The sequence below is a fragment of the Dromiciops gliroides genome, chromosome 3 (genome assembly GCF_019393635.1).
Source record: "Dromiciops gliroides isolate mDroGli1 chromosome 3, mDroGli1.pri, whole genome shotgun sequence".
In the NCBI taxonomy this organism is placed as follows: Eukaryota; Metazoa; Chordata; class Mammalia; order Microbiotheria; family Microbiotheriidae; genus Dromiciops; species Dromiciops gliroides.
The window spans coordinates 180,233,097-180,256,654 of record NC_057863.1 but is presented as its reverse complement, the minus strand read 5'-3'; the positions used below and the strand labels follow the sequence as shown (position 1 = coordinate 180,256,654).

General features: G+C 41.1%; 1 protein-coding gene across 3 annotated transcripts in view; it reads left to right on the top strand.

The window, feature by feature from the left end:
* Nucleotides 1-21,424, top strand: part of SH3RF3 (SH3 domain containing ring finger 3) — a 570,619-nt gene extending 549,195 nt beyond the window's left edge. For all 3 annotated transcript variants that reach the window (XM_043997997.1, XM_043997998.1, XM_043997996.1), the window contains 2 exons: nt 4,436-4,776; nt 17,600-21,424. In XM_043997997.1, the coding sequence (XP_043853932.1) occupies nt 4,436-4,776; nt 17,600-17,768 (510 nt within the window). In that variant the 3' untranslated portion in view covers nt 17,769-21,424. The remainder of the gene's footprint in view (nt 1-4,435; nt 4,777-17,599) is intronic.
* Nucleotides 21,425-23,558: the final 2,134 nt, after the last annotated feature.

Genomic DNA, 23,558 nt, shown 5'->3' with positions numbered 1-23,558 from the left:
CTGTCTCTGTGGAACCTTCTCATAGCACCCTGTTCCATCCTCTGAGAACAAGTAGAATAATCAGTTATTCAGTAAGCATTTATTAATTACCTAATGTGTGATAGGAACTAGGGACATGTAAAGACAAAAATAAAACCATCCCTACTCTTAAAGAGCTAAATAAGTATTCTAAACCAAAGTTTATTAAACATGCGTGGTGACCCCGTATAGGGTCACATAACTGAATGTGGAGAGTCGTGAAAAATTTGGCAACAGTAAAAGATTATGTATACCTATTTTATTTATATCTATATACCCAGGGTCAAGTAAAAAATTTCTCAGGCAAAAAGGGGTCACCGGTGAAAAAAGTATAAGAAGTCCTGTTCTAAACAGGTATAACTCCTTCCACAGCCTAACTATCATGACCTTCCCGTGGAATCTCTTTTCCCTAATAAATATCCCACATCTCTGAATGATGTAGTGTCCAGTGTTCTCACCATCTAGCCAAGAGGCTTAAAAACCACTTCCATCCTCCCCAGCTTACTCCAGATATGCAGATAGTTAGATCATGCATCAGGTAGATGTGGAAATTTCTCAGTACAGTACATTGGAAAATAGCACTTGGGTTCAAATCCTCTGATATGTATTACCTCTGTGACCTTGGACAAGTCACTTGCCCTCTTCAAGCCTCACTTCCACTTCTCTAAAATTGAGCAGAATTTGCTGTCCTAAGAGGTGCCTGTTCTCTCTAGATCTCTAATCTCATTCAGAATGTTTATTTTGGATTCCCAGTAGACAAGCAACATTTACCCATAAACTCAAATAGACCTACAGTCTCCTCAGTTCTGGAGTTCCATCCATCAGTGCAGATCAAAATCTGTCTATGGTGGTTAATGTAGATATATGTTTTGTATGACTTTATTTACATATATGTGTGTGTGTAGAGAGAGAGAAATGGATATAATATTTCTTGCCCTCTCAATGGGTAGGGGAAGGGGTAGAAGAAGAGAAGAAGGGACAGAATTTGGAACTGGAAATAAAATTTTTTTAAAAGTCTATGGCCAGGGCAGCTAGGTGGCGCAGTGGATAGAGCACCGGCCCTGGAGTCAGGAGTACCTGAGTTCAAATCCGGCCTCAGACACTTAACACACACTTATTAGCTGTGTGACCCTGGGCAAGTCACTTAACCCCAATCGCCTCACTAAAACAAAAAACAAACAAACAAACAAACAAAAAAAACAAAACAAAAGTCTGTGGCCATCCTAGGAAATTTTTGCCCTGTTCTCCTAGAAGTTCGCCAGAAAGGATTGACCCAATCTGTTTAACAAAGCCACATGCATTAAGCATAAAGTGTATGCTGAAGTGGATGCTTTTGTAGGATGTCAGATATAGAAAGAAGTATCAGGGTCCATTCTCAAATCACCTGAAGTCCAGTTGGAGTGACAGAGTATGTACTTTGGGACTCATCAATTATTAACACATAGACATGCAAGAGTCTATGGCCAATTAGCCCAGTTATTTAGAGTATGGTATTAATGAAGCCATGTGCTTCCCATCCACAGTCTACCTCATAGAATTCTTTCCTTCCTTTAAGACCCAGTGCAAGTACTAGCTTCTCCAAGAAGCCTTTCTTAATTCCCACAAGTGCTACCTTGTATTTAACTACTTTGTATATATTTAGATCTGTTCATTTTATATTTACCAGATAGACAGAAAGACTCTCATGTTGTCTCACCCATTAGAATATATGTTTCTTGGGAGCAGGAACCATTTTATTTTTCTCTTTGTATCTCAAGGCTTAGCAGAGTACCTAGAACATAATAGGTGACTAATTTTCAATACTTGCTGATTGATTTATTCAATTCCATAGCCATACCACATGCCTAAACTTCTCGGGTCGCATGGGTTTGGTAAAGGCTCAGTGGAAATCCATCATCTCAATTGAAAAACAATTCAAGACCTGCTGACTACTGGTCCAATTTCATTTTTTCAAGGAAGTGTCCCAACAATACACATAAAATGATTGTTGAAGCAGTATATTGTAAATAAAGGAGCCCCATGGGACTGTGAGTTTAATCAGAGAAGGCTTTCTCTGGAGTAGCTATTGTATCATGTAAATGACCTGAAGGTCACCAGTCTCTGAATATGTATTTGACAAACACAGATGTTCTCATTTGGGACAGACGGGTGGGACTTTATGGAATGGGAATGTTTCACATACTTGGAGAATTGTTAGAGCTTCCTAGTGGGAGGATGTTGAGAGGAGAGCCTCATAATTTTAAGGTTAGATAAATGTCCCAATTACTTCAGTCTTCGTTCTTCGTGACTATGCAGTGTTGGCCAGAGTACTATGACAGCCCCTTGAATCTCTTTACTTTAAATTAGAATATGTGAGTGTGTGCATGTGTGGATGTGTGTGTGTCTGTGTGTGTGTATGTGGTGGGGGGAAAGGAGGGGTTGGGGGTTGGGAGTAGAGTGGCTCAACTAGAGTATTTCCTCAGCAGCAAAGTGAGCCAAAAATTGATTGTTTCCAAGTACTCACCCTCTTTTTTGTTGTTAGTGCAAGAAGAATTAACGTGCCCATTTTTATCTCTGTCCTCAGATAGCGAAAGGGCAAAACCCAAGGGAAAACCCTGGAAGCAGACTCAGCAGGCCCACAAAACACTGCAGATGAGCTAGAGCAGATTCCAGTATTTTTACTAAACATTGATCTTGACTTTCCAGGACAAATGAATATGCACGTGACTACAGAATTTCATGTCTCATAAGACACTTTGTGTAGAAGAGATAGTATAAGTAAAATTATGCTCAATGTTTGTTTTCAAATGTTGCCTGTGGGTGGAAAATATATGGGGCTTTAGGTATTGCTGGGAACTTTTCCCAAGGAGCCTATCATAGAATAATTAGCCAACATAGCTTAACCCCATGTCCCTGAAGTTCTTAGTATAGGCTCTAAATAATGTTTGAATATAACATGATGTAATAAAGAGACTGCTTAAACAATCTAAATAGGGAAGGGCAGCTAGGTGACACAGTGGATAAAGCACCGACCCTGGATTCAGGAGGACCTGAGTTCAAATCCAGCCTCAGACACTTGACACCTACTAGCTGTGTGACCCTGGGCAGGTCACTTAAACATCATTGCCCCGCAAGAAAAAAAAGAAAAAGAAACAATCTAAATAGGGAATCAGATATATATTAAAATACTAACAGTGCGGGGGGAGGGGGGGAAGAGGAAGGACTCATACATCATGGAAACTCACAAACCAAAGTGGAGAAACCAGAAGAAATTGAAATATCTGGGTCAGAGTTTGAGGTTAAGAGAATGAATGGATCTCAACTGCCATGCAACCAATCTTTATGAATTTTAAGGCAGAGTTCAAACTGTAAGCTTCTCAGAATAAAAGTGGGTTAGAGACATAGCCCTGTGAATTGTGTTATAGTTTGGGTAAATATAATCTTGAGGAGATTACTGAAACTGCTTAAGTAATATATTGCCATTTGAACTTCAAAGCTAACTTGCAAAAATTGGGTGAAGAGAAGTCAGCTGACATTTATCCAATGGCCCACTATGGGCCTTTTGAAGTATTAATAAAGAGTGTATTGCATATTACTATAAAATAAGTATTTTCATGCATTTCTCCTTTTATAGTTTATAAACCTGAGGGTAGGGATGGGAATTAGAAGTCTTTGCTAAAATCCGTGAGAGCAGTTCTTTCTACTGGCCTTTGGACCTTCATTATATTTTCACATAAAATAGAGAAAACATATGAGAGGCATCACTATGCACTGAATGGAATAATAGAAGACCTAGGTTCAGATTTCACCTCTGACACTGTGACCATGGACAAAGCACATGAGCTCAGGCAACCGAGTCACGTGTTATACTGTAGATGGCTCCAATCTGTGTCAATGAAAGGAATTTCCACACCAATGAAATCCCATAAGGAAATTATCGTTGGGGGCAGCTAGGTGGTGCAGTGGATAAAACACTGGCCCTGGATTCAGAAGGACTTGAGTTCAAATCCTGCCTCAGACACTTGACACTTAACTAGCTGTGTGGCCCTGGGCAAGTCACTTAACCCTTATTGCCTCTCCCCCCCCCCAAAAAAAAAAGAAAGAAAGAAAAAATTAAAATATCTTTGACCTGTTGAAATGTAAAAAAGAGAAGCATCCATTCATTAGACAGTACAGAGAGAGAGAGAGAGAGCGAGTATCCCTTCTGAACAATTTCCCCAAATGTGTTGGCCATGTTTATGTTTTGTGTACTTCTTACTGGCTTTAGAAATAGAAAGGAAAACAAGAGTTATAAACAGCTTGTTTTCTTCTTTCTAGCTTAATAACTCTGTTTTTTAAGTTTAGAATAGAATTAGGCTGACCTTCTCGTGCTAGCAACATGGGAATTTGAAAGAATTAACACATTTGGTTTCTATTTTGTGTGTGTGTGTTTTTCCAGAAAGAGAAGAAAAGTGGGCTGTTGAAACTTCTAGCAGGAGCATCTACCAAAAAGAAGTCCCGCTCACCCCCATCTGTGTCCCCAACTCATGACCCCCAGGCAGCAGCTGCTGAGGGAGCTCTCCAGGGTGCTGTGGGACCTGAAGTGTCACTGCTGTCCAGCCATGGAAGGGCTGGCTCCTGCCCAATCGAGAGTGAGATGCAGGGAGCCATAGGGATGGAACCACTGCACCGGAAGACCGGCTCCTTGGATCTGAACTTCTCCATCTCATCCCCGATCAGGCAGCCTCCTCCTTCAATGGCGGCCATCCGTCCAGAACCCAAGCCATTGCCCCGAGAAAGGTAATGTGGATAAAGGAAATAGATGTTGTGTCCTTCCCTGTCCTTTTTGTTCAGTCTCAACATGGGAGATGCAGTGGAAAGAACACCAAACTTGAAATCATGACTTATTACTTAGCCGCTCTGGGCCTCAGCTTCTTGTTTAAAATGAAGGGGTTCTGCTAGATGACATTTAAGACCCATTCCAGTTCTAGATCTATGATTCTATGTAGGCCACCTTCCACAATAGGGAGAGGAAGATAACAAGCTATTCTTGCCAACCAAGTGGTGTATTAGTATACTCCAACAACCTTGAGGTGGGTGCCATGGATTGGGATATCTGCCTCCATCAGGAACAGAGACTCTTAACCTGGAGGCAGCTAAGTGGTACAGTGGATAAAGCACTGATCCTGGATTCAGGAGGACCTGAGTTCAAATCTAACCTCAGACACTTGACACTTACTAGCTGTGTGGCCCTGGGCAAGTCACTTAACCCTCATTGCCTCGCAAAAAAAAAAAAAAGAGTCCCTTATCCCGAGCCTTCCCTGGTATCTTGAGAAGCACCAACCATGCTGTGACAAAAGCATATTCTCTCCAGATAGCCAATTAGTCTGTGCATAAATTCTGCTTTGACCTTCCAAGTCATGTAGTTGCTCAGATTCTTATATATCTCCCAAGGAGATGCCATAGCTTCTTTCAGAAAGCCTTTCCCAGTTTTCATCATTGGAAAGTTCTGTGTATTTCGAAGAAACCTCTTGTGTTGAAATTTAAATCTACCATGTCAAATGTCAACTTTCTCCTGAAAAGACCAACCAGGACCTTACATTTTTACTGAGTCCTTGGTTCAGGAGATAGAAATAAAAGATCTGCATCTCCTCTTTAAGGGTCAGTTCAGAGAGATCCTTAATTCTCTGAGCCATATGTATTGGATGAAGTTGAAATTCTGGACCAGCAAGGAGAAACTTCAGAAAGGGCTACCTCCATTCTATTAAATAGAAAAAAAGCATATCTCCAGGAGAGGAAACGCCTCCTCCCACTTCCCTGCAAAAAAAAAAAAAAAAGAAAAAAGAAAAAGAGGGTAAATTTGCACTTAGAAAGTCATACTTTCAAGGAATAGGAAGGAAAGGACTGTTACAGACTGTAGAAAAGGGGGTGGCAAATCAAGTTTTGTTCACCCAATTTGTAAAACATTACAGAAGATGCCATCTTAAACACAGGCTGATTATTATACTTGTATTTGGAGCCGTTTTTAGGTCTATTAAAAAGAACTACATCATCTCTCTAATTCATAGCTATGTTATAAACTTAAGCCTGATACAGGCAGTTAAAGTAAAAATGTGTAATAACCAGAACCCAATTCACTGCAACAATCAATTAATTAGTTAATTATTTTTTCTCCTCACTATCTACTTTTTTTTTTTTTTAGTGAGGCAATTGGGGTTAAGTGACTTGCCCAGGGTTACACAGCTAGTAAGTGTTAAGTGTCTGAGGTCGGATTTGAACCCAGGTACTCCTGACTCCAGGGCCGGTGCTCTATCCACTGCGCCACCTAGCTGCCCCCTCACTATCTACTTTCAAGAGAGAGAAGCAAATCACAACAAAATGAGCACATATGAGGTATTTTGGTTTAGGAGTTTTGTGTTTAGAAGTCACCAACAAAACTTTTTGGGATATTTCCTGGGCAAAAGACATAGCTAATTTTTGCTCTACCTTGCAGGAATGAAATCAACATTCAGAATGCCATGCCCACTAAGATCACCAGATATCGAAGGATTAATTTTTTATTGACTTTGCCAGTTTGTTTGTCCTGTCCTATCCCCAGACAGGAAACTGGGGTCTTTTTTTTTTTTTAGTGAGGCAATTGGGGTTAACTGACTTGCCCAGGGTTACACAGCTAGTAAGTGTGTGTTAAGTGTCTGAGGCCGGATTTGAACTCAGTTACTCCTGACTCCAGGGCCGGTGCTCTATTCACTGCGCCACCTTGCTGCCCCTGGGGTCTTTTTTTAATGATGGTGGTGGTGGTGGGAGTGGTGATGATGATACATTTTAAAATGAGCATAACTGATGCATTTTAGAAGGTTTTCAATAGGAAAATTAAAGCACAAGTTAAACCACTTAATATTTATTCCTCCATTTCCTCATCTGTAAAGCGCTACCTCCTTGTAGGCAAGGACTGTGTTTTGCCTTTCTTTGTCACTCCCGTGCTTAGCACAGTGCCTGTCACATAGTTAGTACTTCTTTACTAACTGTAAAATGAGGGCATTAAAATCATGAAATCTTGGAGGAAGAAGGGGCGTTAGGAGGCATCTAAGTCTGGTCTTTCACCCATGTAGGAATAGATTTGTCTTTTGTTGCTCTGTAGAGAATGGAAAAAGGATCAGTGAATGTGTAATGAAAAGAGCCAGAAGCAATAATGATGATCATGGTGGTGGTGGTGAGATGATGATAGTATTTACAGAGCACTTTAAGGTTTATATAAACTATAAGTACTGTAAAGGTCAAGCACTTTACAAATATTATTTAATTTTATCCTTACAACAACTCTGTAAAGTAGATGCTATTATTATCCCCCTTTTACAGAGAAGGGAACTGCCCTCAAGAAGCTGCAAATCTATAGAAATCACCCAGGCAATTGCTGGAGGTAAAGTAGTCCTTTATTATCAAGGTAAAGGCAGGTGGCTGGTGCTGTGGATAGAGTCTGGAGTCAGGATGACCCATCTTTGTGAGTTCAAATATGACCTCAGACACTCACTAGCTGTGTCACTCTGGGAAAGTCACTTAAAACCATTTGCCTCAGTTTCCTCATCTGTAAAATGATCTGGAGAAGAAAATGGCAAACCACTCCACTTTCTTTACCAAGAAAACCCAAATGGGATCACACAAAGAGATGGACATGACTGAAAAACAACACAACAACAATCAAGGCATAGAACTAGCCTGGGAAGGAACCTCATAGGTCATTTAATCCAACTCCCTCTCCTTTTCAAATAAAGAAACTTGAGGCCCAGGGACTATTCAATTCTCAGGAGGGAGTCATACCAGAGGACAGTGGGGCATTTTTCCCAGGAACCCATGAAATTAGTTTCCCCCTCCAGTTAGAAAGGAAGGGATCAGGGGCAGCTAGGTGGCACAGTGGATTAAGCACCGGCCTTGGATTCAGGAAGACCTGAGTTCAAATCTGGCCTCAGATACTTACTAGCTGTGTGACTCTGGGCAAGTCACTTAACCCCTGTTGCCCTGCAAAAAAAACAAAAACAAAAACAAAAAAATAAAGGAAGGGAGCAGCTAGCTCTGCCCAGGGATTTGGGGCATTTACCTACCTTGTTCAACAGAGCTTATGGGAGGAAGTGGAACATGATATAGAAGACATTGAACAAGGATTTAGTCCTGGTCGTACAGCTAGCTCAGTGTTAGCTTTAACAGGCTCCCTCCCCTGCCTGAGACTTAGTTTATTCATCTGCAAAATGAGAGGTTAGACTACTACTAATAATCACAGTTTCTGGTTTTAAGGGTCACAGAGTATGTCACCTCCCTGTTGTGTTCTGCACACCAGCCTTATAAGTCTGGTTCTACTGATATCTTCAGTACCAGAGGAGGAATCTAAGTAGAGTGACTTGACCAAAGTCATGGAGGTAACAAGTGCTGGGATCAGTATTGAAACCCAGGTCTTCCTGATGAGGATGAATTCAGGTTTTATTCCGCTTTGATCACTCTGCCTTAGATTATCTCTAAAGATCCCTTTCAAATGACCTCAAAATACTTCAAAACATTAATCTGACCCTATTTGTCAACTATCTCTTTCAACCATTTGACAAATGTTGAATGAGCACCTGCTGAGTTTAGGGGGACTTTTTTATGGTTAGAGAGTTGGGAAACATGGCTGAAAGGGGAAAATTAAGACTAGCAGCTGTGTGTATGTACTATATATACATATATACTCTAGGGAGGGGGGATGGAAGAAGTGAAGGGAGAGAGAGTTCCACCAAAGTCCCAGTTGGAATACCAATTTTTTTTCCATTTTATAACATTCACTTAAGTGTCTATTTGTTGTCTCACCTTCATTGAGAACTTATTGTGCCACGTTCAGGCTCTCCTAGGTCTCAAATCTACTGCTTCTCCTTAAGAAGGAGGAAGTTGGAAATGTCCTCACCACCCACCCATCCACACAGCTGCAAATAGGGGAATGGAGTGCCTGTGCCCTGGCAGTGGGTAAACCCAGTGCCACTCAAACCCATCATCTCCAGATGAGTCCACTTTGAACTCCTATTATTGCAGAACGGATCAGATGGTCACCATGATACAAATAAAACTAATTGCAATATGCTGTGATAAGAATTTATTTTGATTTTCACCATTTTGATTTTTGAAGTCTTGCGTCTGAAAATAAGCTGTAATTGAGATAACCTTAATTAAACACAGCAGGACAGCTTCTCTAATTGATTTATGATTTAACTCACATGGCAGTGGTGTAGCCTCGATCCTTAACTGATCTTGTGGCTCTTCATGCCCATAACGTGGAATATTAATTACCTCTATACAACAGAAAGAATAGTGCATGGTCTTAGAATAATCTGAACCGAAACGTTAAACACTTGTCTCTTATAAATTCTTTCCACATCCATCTGTGCTCATTAAATCACTGAATTGCTCAGAAGCACCAAATTACTTTTTTCTAACAAATTACATTTTGGAAACTGCTTGTTTGTGTCACATCTGGCAGCTGAGGCAAAAGCCAGAACTGAGCTGCTTGGTCGCTGAGAAATCTCATCTTTTGCATTTTTTCCCCTTAAGAATGGGGGAGTAGGGAGAGTAGGTGGAAAAAGAGTTGAAGCAAACATAATAGAAACAAGGGTTCTTTTCTTTTCTCCCATCTAGTTGCTTCTCAGTGGCATGGTAGTTACACACACACACACAGACGCAGCTTCATAGAGCGGTGGATGTGCAAAAGGAGGGAGGGAGAGAGGGAGGGAGAAAAGAACTACCTCTGTGTAGTCTCCATTGTAGCTGGGCTGTTCCTTACCTCCCAGCAGCCATCTGTTCACATTTGTGCTGCCCTAAACAGAGCAATCCCAGGAACCGCTTGTTCTTCCTGGCATTCCTGAAGAGACTCATGCAGATGCCAGAGCAAACAGAGCCACCATGCCAGGAGTTTGGCTTACTGTCTTTATGACCACTGGCAATGGCTAGAAATGGATTTGTTCCCTTCATTGGATGAAGGTATTTTTGTGGAAGTTACAGTCTGTGTTTATAAAATGCCCCGGTGCTATCCTGAGACGAAAGGTGAATCAACAGCTGGAATCCTGGATCAGATCGCTGTCTCCAGGAACATTAACCCTTCACTGACCCAGCAATATAGATCTACACACAGATGTGTACAGACACGGCACCTTTAATTTGCTATTTGTGATTGCAGAGAAACCAATTTCCCTTTCCCAAACGGTGGCCTCTTTCTCCTGACCCCTTTGACCTCCTCTCACCCCTGGGAAGGTGTTTCCCATACAAGGAAGCTAGGTAGCATGAATAAGAAATTTTTGTTTTCCTAGCTTAGAGTTTTCCACCAGGCTTTCCAGTATTTGATTGAATTTGGTGACTGCTTCCAAATAATCCCAGGTTTCTGGAGGCTGTGGGGATTGTAGATCAAGTCCAGCTGTATTAGCCCCGCAGGGCTCCACAGGACGCTGACTTTGGGAAACCCTACTGTTGGAAGTCTCTGATCTTTTCCTCTTGGGGCCACTTCCCTTGCTAGAACTTCTATAGGAAGTCGGGAACAAAATTTTGCCTCTTAGAAGTATGTAACACAGACTTTGGAGGGGAGGGGAAGGCAGATGCCAGAGCGGCTGCTTCCCACTGCTGGAAATTTGGAAGACTCCAAAGGAGGACCAGCCAGGAGTGGAGAGCCCCTTGGTTAGCTTTCTGTATCAGACTGATGCAGAAGCTTTACTCAGAATGTCTGTCCTCAGGGCAGCTGTGTTTTTACCTCAAGAATCTACCTCTTAGTTTCTAAAGTCTAATCCCCCCTAGATCTAGAAAAGCCTCAGGGACTAAGCCCTTCATTTTGCAGATGAGGAAACTGAGGCTCATGGAGGTTAGTGACTTGTTCAAGGTCACACAGATAGTAAATAGCAGCATCAGGATTTGAACCCAGGTCCTCTGACTAGCTAGCCAGTGAAATGCTCAATAGGAAAAGAGAATGAAAGTCACAAAGGAGCCACGGAGAGGTGTAATGGAGAGGGAGGGTGGAAAAAGAAGCAGTTGACAAGATTTTTTCCCCTCTTTTTGGAAGGGATCTATGATTTCATCAGAATAGGGAACTCTGTATGAAAAAATGCCCGCTACCAAAGCAAATTGGCACCTGCTCTGCAACTTAAATTCCTAGAGCAGTAGTTCTTAACTTTTTTAATTCATAGACCCCTTGGTGAAATCTATAGACTCTTTGTCAGAATAATATTATCAAAAACATAAAATAAAATACTTAGGATCTTAAAGAAAACCAATTATATTGAAATATTGTTATAAAAATTTAAAAAAAACCAAGTTCATACACCTAAAAGTTAAAGACTTCCTGTCTTAGATGCTTGAAGCATTGATTTGACAGAAGTCACAAAGAAAGTGTTATCAAAGGGTGAACTTGAATTCAGGGCTTCCTGCCTCCAAGGTCAACTCTACATCCAATATTCCATATTTCCTCTTTTTAACAAGAATATAATTAAATAATATGGAAGGGGGAGAGGATGTGAAAAGGATTCTGATACTACTTTGAAATCTCAGCCCTGAACCCTTGATGCAGGCCCTCACTAGAGTCCCTTCATTCCAAACTGATCACATAATAGATTCACCAGCAATGATAGCCCAGAGACACCAGTCAGGCCTGGTGTTTGGCAATGACTTAGCCAAGCCTGGTTTACAGTTGGATCTTCTCATGTATCACCTTGGATGTTGTGGTTTGAGGAGTTTCTGCATTCCTTTCTCCACACTGCCTATAATTGGGGTGTCCTTATTCTACAAGCAGAGTGAGGCCACAAGGTTACAGTGGGTGATAGACTGCTTCCCCCTCCTCAGCTAGCCAAGCACATTTCAACTCCTATTATTTGCCTTTGCACACAGAAAGGGAGTGACAGCCAGATTTATTATCCAAGGAAAAAGATGACCAATTGATTTTTCCAGATTTGGAGCACTAGTGTATATGCCAGGGCCACTGGCTCTTGAGAAGCAACTGTTAATTAGGAGGTTAATGGCAGAGATGCTGAATTCAGCTGAACCCACTTCCACAGGGGTAGGAGCTTTGACCACAGGAGGCCCTCCATGTCCCTTGTCTCAGCGAAGCTTTGTCTTCCCCAGCTGGCATGGGAAGCTGGGCCCACACAAAGATGTTCACAGCCGGCCCTGCCTTCCACAAGATGTGCCTGCTCTCTTCCCCCATCAGCAGCAATCAGCTCTGCTGATTCAAGACAATGCTAGAAATTAAGGCCCTGGAACATGAGCTTAATTGTCAATCTGGGGAGATGATGATTTTAAGCAAATACTGGATTATCCCCAAAAACATTAACTGAGGTACAGCAGTTGTTTAACTACATCACTTCCATTCCTCCACAAATATAGTTTGCAGAATCACTGGGAGATGGTTCAGCTGTCTTCAGTCCAAGGATTTGCATGGAGCAAGACAGCTATTGATCTTCAAATAATCCACTAGCCCACTACTAAATCCTCACACCTGCTGAGGCATCAGACCATATACCAGAGGTGCCCTGGGTCACCTCATACAGATAACAATGTGGTTGTAGCTCTTTTAGTTGAGTTGTTTTTGTTTGTTTCTTTAGTTGTGTCCCACCCTTCCTGACCCCATTTGGGGTTTTCTTGGGAAGGAGTGGTTAGCCATGTCCTTCTCCAGCTCTTTTTACAGATAAGGAAACTGAGACAAACAAGGTTAAGGGTCACACAGCTAGTAAGTATCTGAGGCTGGATTTGAATTCAGGAAGAGGAGTCCCCAGGTCCAGTGCTTTATCCACTGCACCACCTAGCTGCCCAGTTCTTCTAGTAGAAATGCCCTAATACAGCTGTTAATTCACTCAGGACTACCTCTAAAATTCTAGGTGGAAAGCAGTTTTACTATAGTGCAGGGCTTCTTAAACTATTTCCACTCTCGCCCCTTTTCACCCAAGAAATTTTTAATATAGGTTTTTATTTTGTATTTTACATTTATATAAATATATTTTATATATTTCATTTATATATACATAAGTATATAAAATAGATATACATAACCTTTTACTATTGCCAAATTTTTCTCAACCCCTACATTCAGTTAGGAGATACCATATGAGGTCTCAATCTACAGTTTAAGATGCTTTGCTATAATGGACTTCGATGACTCTGGAAGAGAGATCCAGACTGACAACTTTGTGCAACTCACTTGAATCACTTCATAAACGAGTCAAGACACCACCCCGTGACATCATTGGTCCTCTTGGAAATGATGGACAAATTATAACAATAAGTTTAAGGAGGGTCCAGGATCCAGGAAAGATACCTAACAGTTTTTACGCAAAAGGACAAAAGAGCAGGAACTCAGACAAAGGTAATGGAAACAAGGATGCAAGAACAGAGCTTGATACTAAGTCAACAGGGTTGACTGAGTAGTTCTCCCTATACAGGGGGTCCCCAAAGTCTTAGTGCACTTTTAAGCTGCTGTGACTTGAGAAGTATAAATGCTTTTTAAAAATATCAAGAATTTGAAAGGTTAATTAATCAAAATTTTAAAATATCAATGTTTTTATTAAAATTCATCATAACCACCAATCTTATGCTATATAATATGACAGTTGATTTTTAGAACTTTGTTAAAACTTTTAGATTTTGGAACTTTTTAAAAATCAGCTTATGCTTAGTGACTGAAAATCCTAGCCTTAAAATCATTCAAAGAACTAGATAGAGTCTGATGCACACATGAGAGTTGTTCTGTGACCCTACAAGAAAAAAAAGTCTAATGGAAATAAATCAAGTGACCAAAGTGGCCAACCAAGAGGACCTCCTCTACCGATCTGAGGAAATATCATCTAGAAAATTAAATTTAAAATTAAAATTTATCATTCAATTTTTACAAAAATAAATTTAAAAGAAATACAAATAATGGTACTTTCAAATGATGTTTTTGTATGTTTAGAGTGCTCATTCTTCTGAAGTTATTAAAGCTTAACAGGGCACTAAGACTTTTGAGACACCATGTAGTAAACTTCCTGCTCAAATCCAAAATGGGTCTCAAAATAGGGGCAGCCTCAGCCCTTCAGGTGGAAACAATTATGTACACACCTGGTGGGAAAGAGAGGAGAGGTGCAGAAAATCAGCGACTGGGGGTGAGTACAAAGGAAATCCTTGTTTGGCCCTATTTGTGTAGCTGCTTAAAACAAGGTTTAATCTTCTGAGATTAGTTCCCTGGCTGAAAACTAAAGGTCAGGTGAAGAGCTTGAGGCAGGTTCTTTCAGGCCCAGCCTTCATCAGCAACCTGCTTTGGTCCTTTGCTCTCCATCCCCTGAAGGTTTATAGATCCTGGGTAAGAGTATAGAAGAGAGAGATGGGGACTTTGATCAAAGTGTGCTGAGTGCTACCTATATTCCCTTCTATCTGCGTTTCTGAGACCTGCATTTGTTGGTCCTCTACACTCTAGCACTTGTCTAACACCTTCCACATGCTGATTGCAATGGGTGCTATTGTTAGCAATTATGCAAATAAGTGCAAAGCATATGTCTAGACTACTGAGTCATATTGAGTGGAAAAGGCATTCATGGATGACCTTCTTCCAAGAGAACCCAAGATGATGTTTTTAGACAACCACTAACAGTGTTGACACAGCCTCATGTGAAATCTTGATGAGTAGATTTATGGCCCAGCAAGGCTATAGTTTCAGACAGGATCACATATTTAGAGCTAGAAAGGGATTTTAGGTGTCATCCAATTCAAACCCCCCCCCCATTCTAAAGAGAAAGAAACTGATAACTATGGCATGTATAGAATATTTTCGTGAAGTACCTAATCCCAGGCTTTAGGACTCACTGACCTGTGAGATTCTAGGTGGTTCATTCTTCTGGTTGTAGATGGTTCACCTTTGGCCCAAGGTCTTTACAGTGTCCTTCTTTTCCAATAGGGCAGCTAGGTGGTGAAGTGGATAGAGTGCTGGGCCTAGAGTCAGGAAGACTTGAGTTCAAATTTGACCTTGGACACTCATTAGCTGTGTGACTCTGAGCAAATCATTTAACACTATTTGCCTCAGTTTCCTCTGAAGATTCTCCAAATCTTAACAATCCTTGGGCCCCCAACTCAAGGCACTGAGTTCCTTGACTTTGCAACATATGCCACCTTGCAGCTTTAACATTATTCTTGGCTCTTCAGTGTGCTCATAAATGTTTAACAACCAGCTCTCCACCCAAAAAAGTTTACAACATTTCTCCAGTTATTAGCATTAGCTCCATTATTTTCTTAATTTTAGAAATCAATAAAACAATAAACCAAGCCTTGATTTGTAGTGTTTTCTTGTCACTCACACTGAACATTCCCAGAGGAGCTGGCTCCAGCACGCTCCTGGCCTCTCCCCACATATGCAATCAAGAACCAAATCTTGTCACTTATCCTGCCTTGACATGTCTTGCATCTATCCCCTTCTTACTACTTACACAACACTATTTTATTTCAGGCCCTCATCACCTCTCACCTAGACTATGCATGGTCTCCTAATTTAGCTACCTGCCACTCTAATCCATCCAACACATGGCTGGCAAAGTGATTTTCCTTAAGCCCAGGTCTAACCATGCCACTCGACTACCAAATAAACTCCAGTGACTAAAGTATAATTTTTTTTGTTTGGCTTTTAAAGCTTTTCAAAAGCTGGACTCTACCATTAAGCATTATACATTAGTCTCCTTCCTGTGATCTACAACCAAATTGACCTTCTTTCTGTGTTTCACATACAGCATTCCCTCTGCTGTTTCCTACCCCTTCCCAACTCCCTTCTCACCCCTATTTTGTATCATCCCTTACTTTCTTCAAGACTCAACTCAAGGACCATTTCTACATAAAACTTTTCTTGACCCTTCCCCCCCCCAACCACAAGTTCTTCTTCCCTAAATTCCTCTGATTTAGTTTTTATTTGTTCTTTATATACACACAGCCATACATGTTGACTTCCCCACTAGAAAGTAAGCTTCTTAGATGAGGGCCCTTTTCACATTTGTTTTTGTATTCCTAACACTTAGCACAGGACCTGGCACATTGCCAACATTAATAAAGGCTTGTGGATTAATTGATTGATCTTCTATGTCCCATGAGCCAGCTTAACTCCTTCAGATATCTCCTGAACTCCAACCTTCCTGCCTTTTATTCATTTTCACCCTATCTTGGTGTCCAGTTCTAGAACTCATTTCCTTCTTTCCCTTCTAGTCCCTTTCTCAACAAACTCCAGACCACAATTAACCAATAAACATGTATTAAGTGCCTACTATATGCTAAGCACTGGGATACAAAAAGACGGTCCTTGCCTTTAAGGAGCTAATAGTCTAATGGGGGAGGCAATGTGCAAAGAAATAAATACAAAGCAAGCTATTTATATGATATCTATATCTATACTATATCTCGATCTATCTCTATCTCTGTCTCTATTTCTATCTCTGTCTCTATCTCTATCTCTATATGATACATAGGAAATAATTAACTGAAGGAAAGCACTGGTATTAAGAGCAGTTAGGAAAGGCTTTGGGTAGAAAGTGGAATTTTAGTTGAGACTAAAGTCAGGGAGGTCAGTAGTCAGAGCCCGCAAGAGGGTGTTTTCTAGGATTTGTTTATAAATGAGAAGATGACACACATTCAGAAATGATATGACAAGTTAAGGTCATTGGAAGTGAACATAAAAGAAATACACTCTTCAAATCTGGCCTCAGATACTTGACACTAGCTGTGTGACCCTGGGCAAGTCACTCAACCCTCATTGCCTCACAAAAAAACAAACAAAAAAAAAGATGACAAGTAGAAGAGTTGTCTTTAAGGGGCAGCTAGGTGGCACAATGGATAAAGCACTGGCCTTGGATTCAGGAGGACCCAAATTGAAATCCAGCCTCAGACACTTCCCACTTACTAGCTGTGTGACCCTGGGCAAGTCATTGCCCCACAAAAAAAAAAAACAACACAAAAGAAATACACTCACTCTCAAGCTGGATGAACTTTCATAACTAAGCCTCAACTAAAGTTTTTCAGGCCTTTGTTAGTCAATATTGATTTTTTTTATCCAAAACATCTTGCTTTTCAAAGCCACTCAGATCAACTGGACAGATCTTTTACCTGAAACTACCCTGGGGCCAATTTGAAGTTGCCTATCCTCCCTCTGACACTTAATAGCTGTATGACCCTGGAAAAGTCACTTTACCCTGTTTGCCTCAATTTCCTCATCTCTAAAATAAACTGGAGAAGGAAATGGCAAATCGTTCCAGTATCTTTGCCAAAAAGACCCCAAAGAGTTGGACGGAACTGAAAAACAACTGATTAAAACCAAAGGTTTAGATTTAGAGCTTCATAGGGACTTAGAGATCATCTAATCCAACCCTCATTTCACAAATAATGAAACTGAGTCTGAGGGAGGTGAAATAGTTTTTTCTAAGGTCAAATAAGTTGGCAAGGCCAGGTTTCATACCCAAGGGTCTTCTGCCAGGAAATCTCATACCCCTCCCATTTTAATCATGGTGCTTTTTTCTTCCTTTCTTAATAATATTGACCCTTTGAGAACACACTTGTCAATGATGAGGTCCTTATTGGTGCTTTTTTGGTATCCCAGTACCCAGATGACCCATTCTGATGTTTTATTTCCAAGGTACCGAGTTGTGGTCTCCTACCCTCCTCAGAGCGAGGCTGAGATTGAGCTGAAAGAAGGAGACATTGTGTTTGTGCACAAGAAGAGAGAGGATGGCTGGTACAAAGGCACACTGCAGAGGAACGGGAGGACGGGCCTCTTCCCTGGAAGCTTTGTTGAAAGTTTCTGATGAGGACTTGCTGGCGCGTTCTCCCCCTAGCATCCACCACCGTTCTCCAAACCAAAAGACCTTCCAGAGGAAATTTCCATAGCACAAGAAAAGAAAACAAAGGGAAGGCTTCACTGTTCTCCACTGTCACCATCTCTTCCAAAGACACTCCCAGGCCTTTCTGCTCCCAAGGCCCAGGGCTGCATTGCTGTGTTTCTGTAACCAGAGGGATGCTGTGGACCTGGAGGTGGGGAAGGGGCCAGGGCTAGACACTAACCAAGAGAACACAGCTTTGGATTGTATCTCAACTTAAATGCCAACTCCCTTTGTGTAAATTATAGAGAGAAAATATCTTTTAAAGAGAAAATAAGAAGAAAGTTGATTTATTGCTGTAACTTATTTTGTCTGAGCTGCAGTGCTCTTGTTTCCTGCCTATGCAAGATGGATTTGAGAGGTCCAGGAGGGCTGCTGGGAAGCATTGAAAACAGGCCACATTGGTTTGATGCTTCTTTGGGGAAGAAGTGACAGGAGGTGGAGAAGCATTTAGGGAGAATTCCCCTTCAGGCATTGCCCTAGAGGATCCAATGGGGAATCCAAATTGTTACAGTCACCCTTTCTATATACCTCAGTAATCTGCTGCCTAATCATTTCAGCAAGGGTGCTCAGAGAAGGGGAGATGTTTTTCATCTGGAGAGGGGAAGGGGAGGAGAATTGCAGAACTGCCTTGGGCAGGGCCTCCCCAAAGCTAGAGATCCCCCATGTGGCTTTAGGTTGTTGGGGGGGGGGGCGGGGGGGCGGGGAATCCTTTTCTGTGTGTCTCCTCTCAGTAGTATATGCAGCAATTTTTGTTTTTACCCTCCAGTATCACCTTTTTTTCTTATGACATACCTTTTTATGTAAAAGCTATTAGACTTTATATATTTCTAATAGGTCATACATTTCCTATTTTTTCATACATCTGGTGCTGCCTTTTGGTAAAACTATGAATGACTTGGTTTTGCTTAAAAGAGAGAATGTCAGTGGAGAGAAAGAACGAGAGGGAAAAAGAGAGAGAGAGATCAAACATGTAGATGTTTTTATATTTACCATATGAACTTTGGAGCATACCAAGAAGTCCATGCCCTGTAGATCAAAACCTTGGCTGATGTTTCATGGAGTAAGTGAGAGAATCCATTTGGGTGGTAGGGGGAGAGGACTTGAAAAAAGCCAATTTCCTTAAACCCTTACTAAAACCCCATGCTCTGTCTAGACAGTGACAATTATTCAAGAATTGGGAGCATTTCCAGGAGAAGGGAACCATTTTAACTGACTTTTACGTGGCAATAAAAAGAACACTGCAGGTCCACACTGGCCCAAGATGGTGGAATTTTCCTCTCACTCCATCAGAGGGAAACGTCAATGGCTGTAATTAGCATTCTCCAAATGTGGTTTCTTACTGTTAAAAATGTAGTTTTCAACCATTGTGCAGATTCACAGCTTGGTTAAAATTTCATTGGAAATGAACAATATCATTCTCTACTAGGCGGTTCAGACTTCCATCTACCAGGGACTAAAAGGTGCAATAAAGGCAAGCAAGTAGATTCAATTTTGTGTCACAAACATGGAAAAGAAAATCTAATAGTGTTGCTCTGCAGGACTCGGGGGCAGGGGGTGGGGGAAGGGATGGAAGAAGAGGAAGATGACAGGAGGCTTTGACTGCATTAGGTCTTAAAAACAAGTGGCTTTTAAGAGAATAATAGTTATGAAGAAATACTTGATTTTCTGTATATCACAGAAGCACTGGTTATATAGATCAGCCATTTGAGACCACCTGAGTGGTCACATCTAGAAAGTGGTCTTGTTCTAAAGAGATTTGTTTCCCAAATGATATGTTTTCATCTATAGAAGGGTAAAAATCCATATGTTCCCCATCCTTAAAAACAAACACTCTGACTTAGGTTGAACTGCATAAATTTGTCCTTAGGAACGTAGGGTTTCCTTGGCTTTCATGGATGTGACAAACAAATTCCAGACAGTCAGCCTCCCGCCAGACATGGTGCCTTTGAAATACTGAGCTGTTATTTTCAGATCTCATATTTTTGGATGGTTCAGTGGCTATTTATTACTGTTGGGTGGTAACCAACACCAAAAGGATCCTGTTATTGTCAGGAGGAAAAGGACTTCTTTCCCTCTTTCCAGCTGATAGCAGACTTAAAAAATTTTTTCCTTTAAAAAAAAAAAGGGGGGGGAGCACTGGTCTAAAAATAGAGAGCACTGTCTGTGGAATTGATCAAAACCAGCACATCTCCATCAGGGATGATAAATTAGTTGACTAGCAAGCAAAAATTGCCAAAAAGGCATATGTGTGTATATAAAAATCATATCACTATACAAAATGTGTATTGATTGATAGAGACACCCAAATGATAAACACAGGCAACTCTCCTCTCTAGTGAAAGCTCAGATAATCAATATCTTCAGATAATTCAAAAACCTTACTTTCACCCTTCTCAAATATTCTATGAGAAGAGTGGCTAACAAGTAAAGGAAGAATCTAGTGTGAGTTTCATTTTCTCTCTCTGCTCCTGCTCACATGATGCTAAAAAAAAAAAAACAGAAATATGGCCATAAGACTCCAAGCCAGAAAAGAAACCTGGATGATTTACATAATGGATACTCAACTGGTCCATGAAATAACAATTAAGAGAGATGTTTATGCCCAACACCATCAAATGAGATACTTTATTGGGTAGGGAGGAAGGAAAGGAAGAGGACAATGACAATTGATTGCTATGTTAATTTTTTTAAACGAAGAAAGAAGATAATTTTGGTCCCTTGCAGAACTCGTAGTAGTCAACCTCACCTCCAAGAGTCTGAGACTGCAAACTCTAGAAGGCTCTTAATCTCACGGGACCAAAGCCAGAGCATTTGGGGAAGAAGGAAATACACAACCAGCATCAGTGTTTTACTTACAATCAGTGTTTTGAGCACATTTGTGGCAGTTCTAGTTAATGGCAACTTAAACCACAAAAACAAAACAAAACAAAAAATTTTTAAAAAACAGGAGAAAAGTGTCACCTTTTGGGGGGTGGGGGGAGTGGGGGTTACCTTGCCTTGAAGAATCTGTAATGGTATGTCTTGGTGTTTGATATATTGAACCCGTACACCTTATTTGAAGCCCTTGTTTCTGGTTTGACTGAATGGTTCATTTGTTTTAACTGTTGAGTAATTTTTCGTTGTTGTTGCCGTTGTTGGCCAAACTGATACCATTTGAGCAGCAGCAGAGTCTGGAATGTATAACCAACCAGCAAATGATGTAAATGGAGTCCCGGGCTGCCAAGGACATCCTGCACCTCCAGCAGGGATGAGCTGCACCCTAGGCCCATTGAGTAAAGTGAATGCAAGAAAAGGAAGATATGCAAAGTAGAAAATGTGCATGCACTTCCTACCTTCAAAGCAAAAAGCATTCTTCTGGCAAACATCAACGTCATTTTTTAAAATGCCAAGTTTGCGCTACTCCAAATGGTCTCAGCTAACTGACTCTGAACAAATTCCTTTGTACTTTGCACAGCTCAGAAAACGTTTTTTTGTTATACCCGAGTGTCAGCGTGTGATTTAAGAAACATTGACAGTGATGGTTACAAATGAACTATGATGACTGTGTTCTGAGTCTTTAAATAAAAACAAATATGGAAAAATCTTGAGTCAAGTGGGCTTCTTTACTCCAGTGGCTTATTATGCCTTGAAGCAAATGGGCAGACCACAGGCGTAAGACTTTGGGCTCTGCCTTTTACTAACCAATATGAAATCACTTAACCTCTCTGTGCCTCAGTTTCTACACCTGAAAAAAACGGAGGCCTTACCTCCAATTTTTAATAATACCTGAAAAACATCCACAGAGCTCTCAGGGAACCACAAAGTGTCATGTAAACAGAAGCTAACATTACAAGAAGAATATCTATTTAAAGGGAAGTGATGCCAGTTACCAGGGCAAATAGAGCATTGTTCTCCCAGAGAGGGAGCTCTATGAAAGGTACCATGGACTTGTTTTCATCCTTTTTTCACTTTAATGAAGAAAGGTTTCCTCGGCTTTCCTGCCAACTCTAATTGGCCCCACCATGTGTGTGGGAGACTTTGTGTTTCTGTCAGCAGAAATGTGTTGTGCAGAAGCTTTACAAAGTCATGGAATTAAGGCAAACAGGTGATGTCAAACTGCTTTCCGGATCATACCCAGAGAGAAGTTATAAAAGTTGAGTGCCTGGCCAAGGGTTTTTTTAAATTCACAGCTTAATGGAAAGAGCACCGGTTTGAGACTCAGACAATCTGTGTTTACAGGCTCCCTCTTCCACTTTTACTACCTATGGGAGACTTGGTAAGACGCTTAATTTCTCTGGGCCTCAGTATCCTTATCTGTAAATGAAAGTTTTGGATATTGAATGGAATACTAGGTTCCTTCCCACTTGAAATTCTAGAACTCCCTAGAGTGTTCTCTTGTATTTGCTGGAAGGGACAAAGAAAGGATCTGGTTGGGGGAGGGGCAATGATAGAAAGTGGGGAAGGAAGAATATGTCTTATCCTGGACTGTACCTTCTCCTTGGGGGAGGCATTGGCAGGACAGATGGGGATGTCAGGGGGCTTCTCTGCCAAGCTGGACCAAGGGGGTGGCTCCTAATTGGGAAGTTCTAAGACATCAAGACTCCCTGGGACAGTTTGGGAAGTTTTGTGCTCCATTGAGCTCCTCCAGAAAAGTCAAGCCTTTGCACTCGAAACTCTTGGGGAAAGTGCTATGTTAACATAGCAATAAGTCCGAGTGCTGCCAACATAGTCTCTCTGGGGAAAAGCAAAGCACGTTTTTGTCTCCAGAAACCTAAGGATGACGTACAGGCCTATCAACATTTGTCTAAGGACAAGATATTCCACATACATCTGCCCTTTCTCCCTCCTCCTTGTTCTCTCCCTCTTCCAATCAGCTTTGAGTATCCATGTTGCTGACCTTGAAATTTGAAGATGTTGATTGCTATCCTCAAGGGCAGGTATGATTGAAAAACCAGAGCAGGCTAAGAAGTCCTTCCCCCCACAGCTAACAAGTAAAGGTTTGCTTAGGTTTCCTCGTCTGTAATTATTATTTACTGAATTATTTATTTGTGACCCTTTCTCTCCTTTCCACTGGTCTTTCCAGAGAGTTTGTTCCCACCTTCCCCTGGGTAAAAACAAACAACTGTGGGAAGAAAACACTGTGTGCTCTGGGATTTAGTCATGAGCCTTTGGATTTTATGCTTTCCCGATGCATACAGTGGATTAACACAGCTTGCCTTGGCTTTACCTCTTTCATTCTCCTTTTCTCTAAAGGATGAAGGGAAAAGTCAAACTCAACACGGTCAAAACTAGACATATTATAGTATCTCATCTCTGCCCCTTCCTAATGTAGCCCCCTACAAAGCTGACTCTTTGCATAAGACTCTATTCAAACCCATAGTTCATGAGCCCCTATCTAATGTTTAGGGTTTTTTTTATCAGACTAGAGAAAGAGTTCTTAACTTGAGGTCCATGAGCTATAGATAAATTTCAGGGGATCCATTAATTTGCATGGCGAATGTATGTGTGTGTGTGTGTGTGTGTGTGTGTGTGTGTGTGTGTGTGTGTGTGTGTGTGTGTAAAACTGAAATTTAGCATTTCCTTCAACTAATTTTTTTTTGGTGAGGCAATTGGGGTTGTGACTTGTCCAGGATCACACAGCTAGTAAGTGTCAAGTGTCTGAGGCCGGATTTGAACTCAGGTTCTCCTGACTCCAGGGCCAGTGCTCTATCCACTGCTCCATTTTAAAACATTATT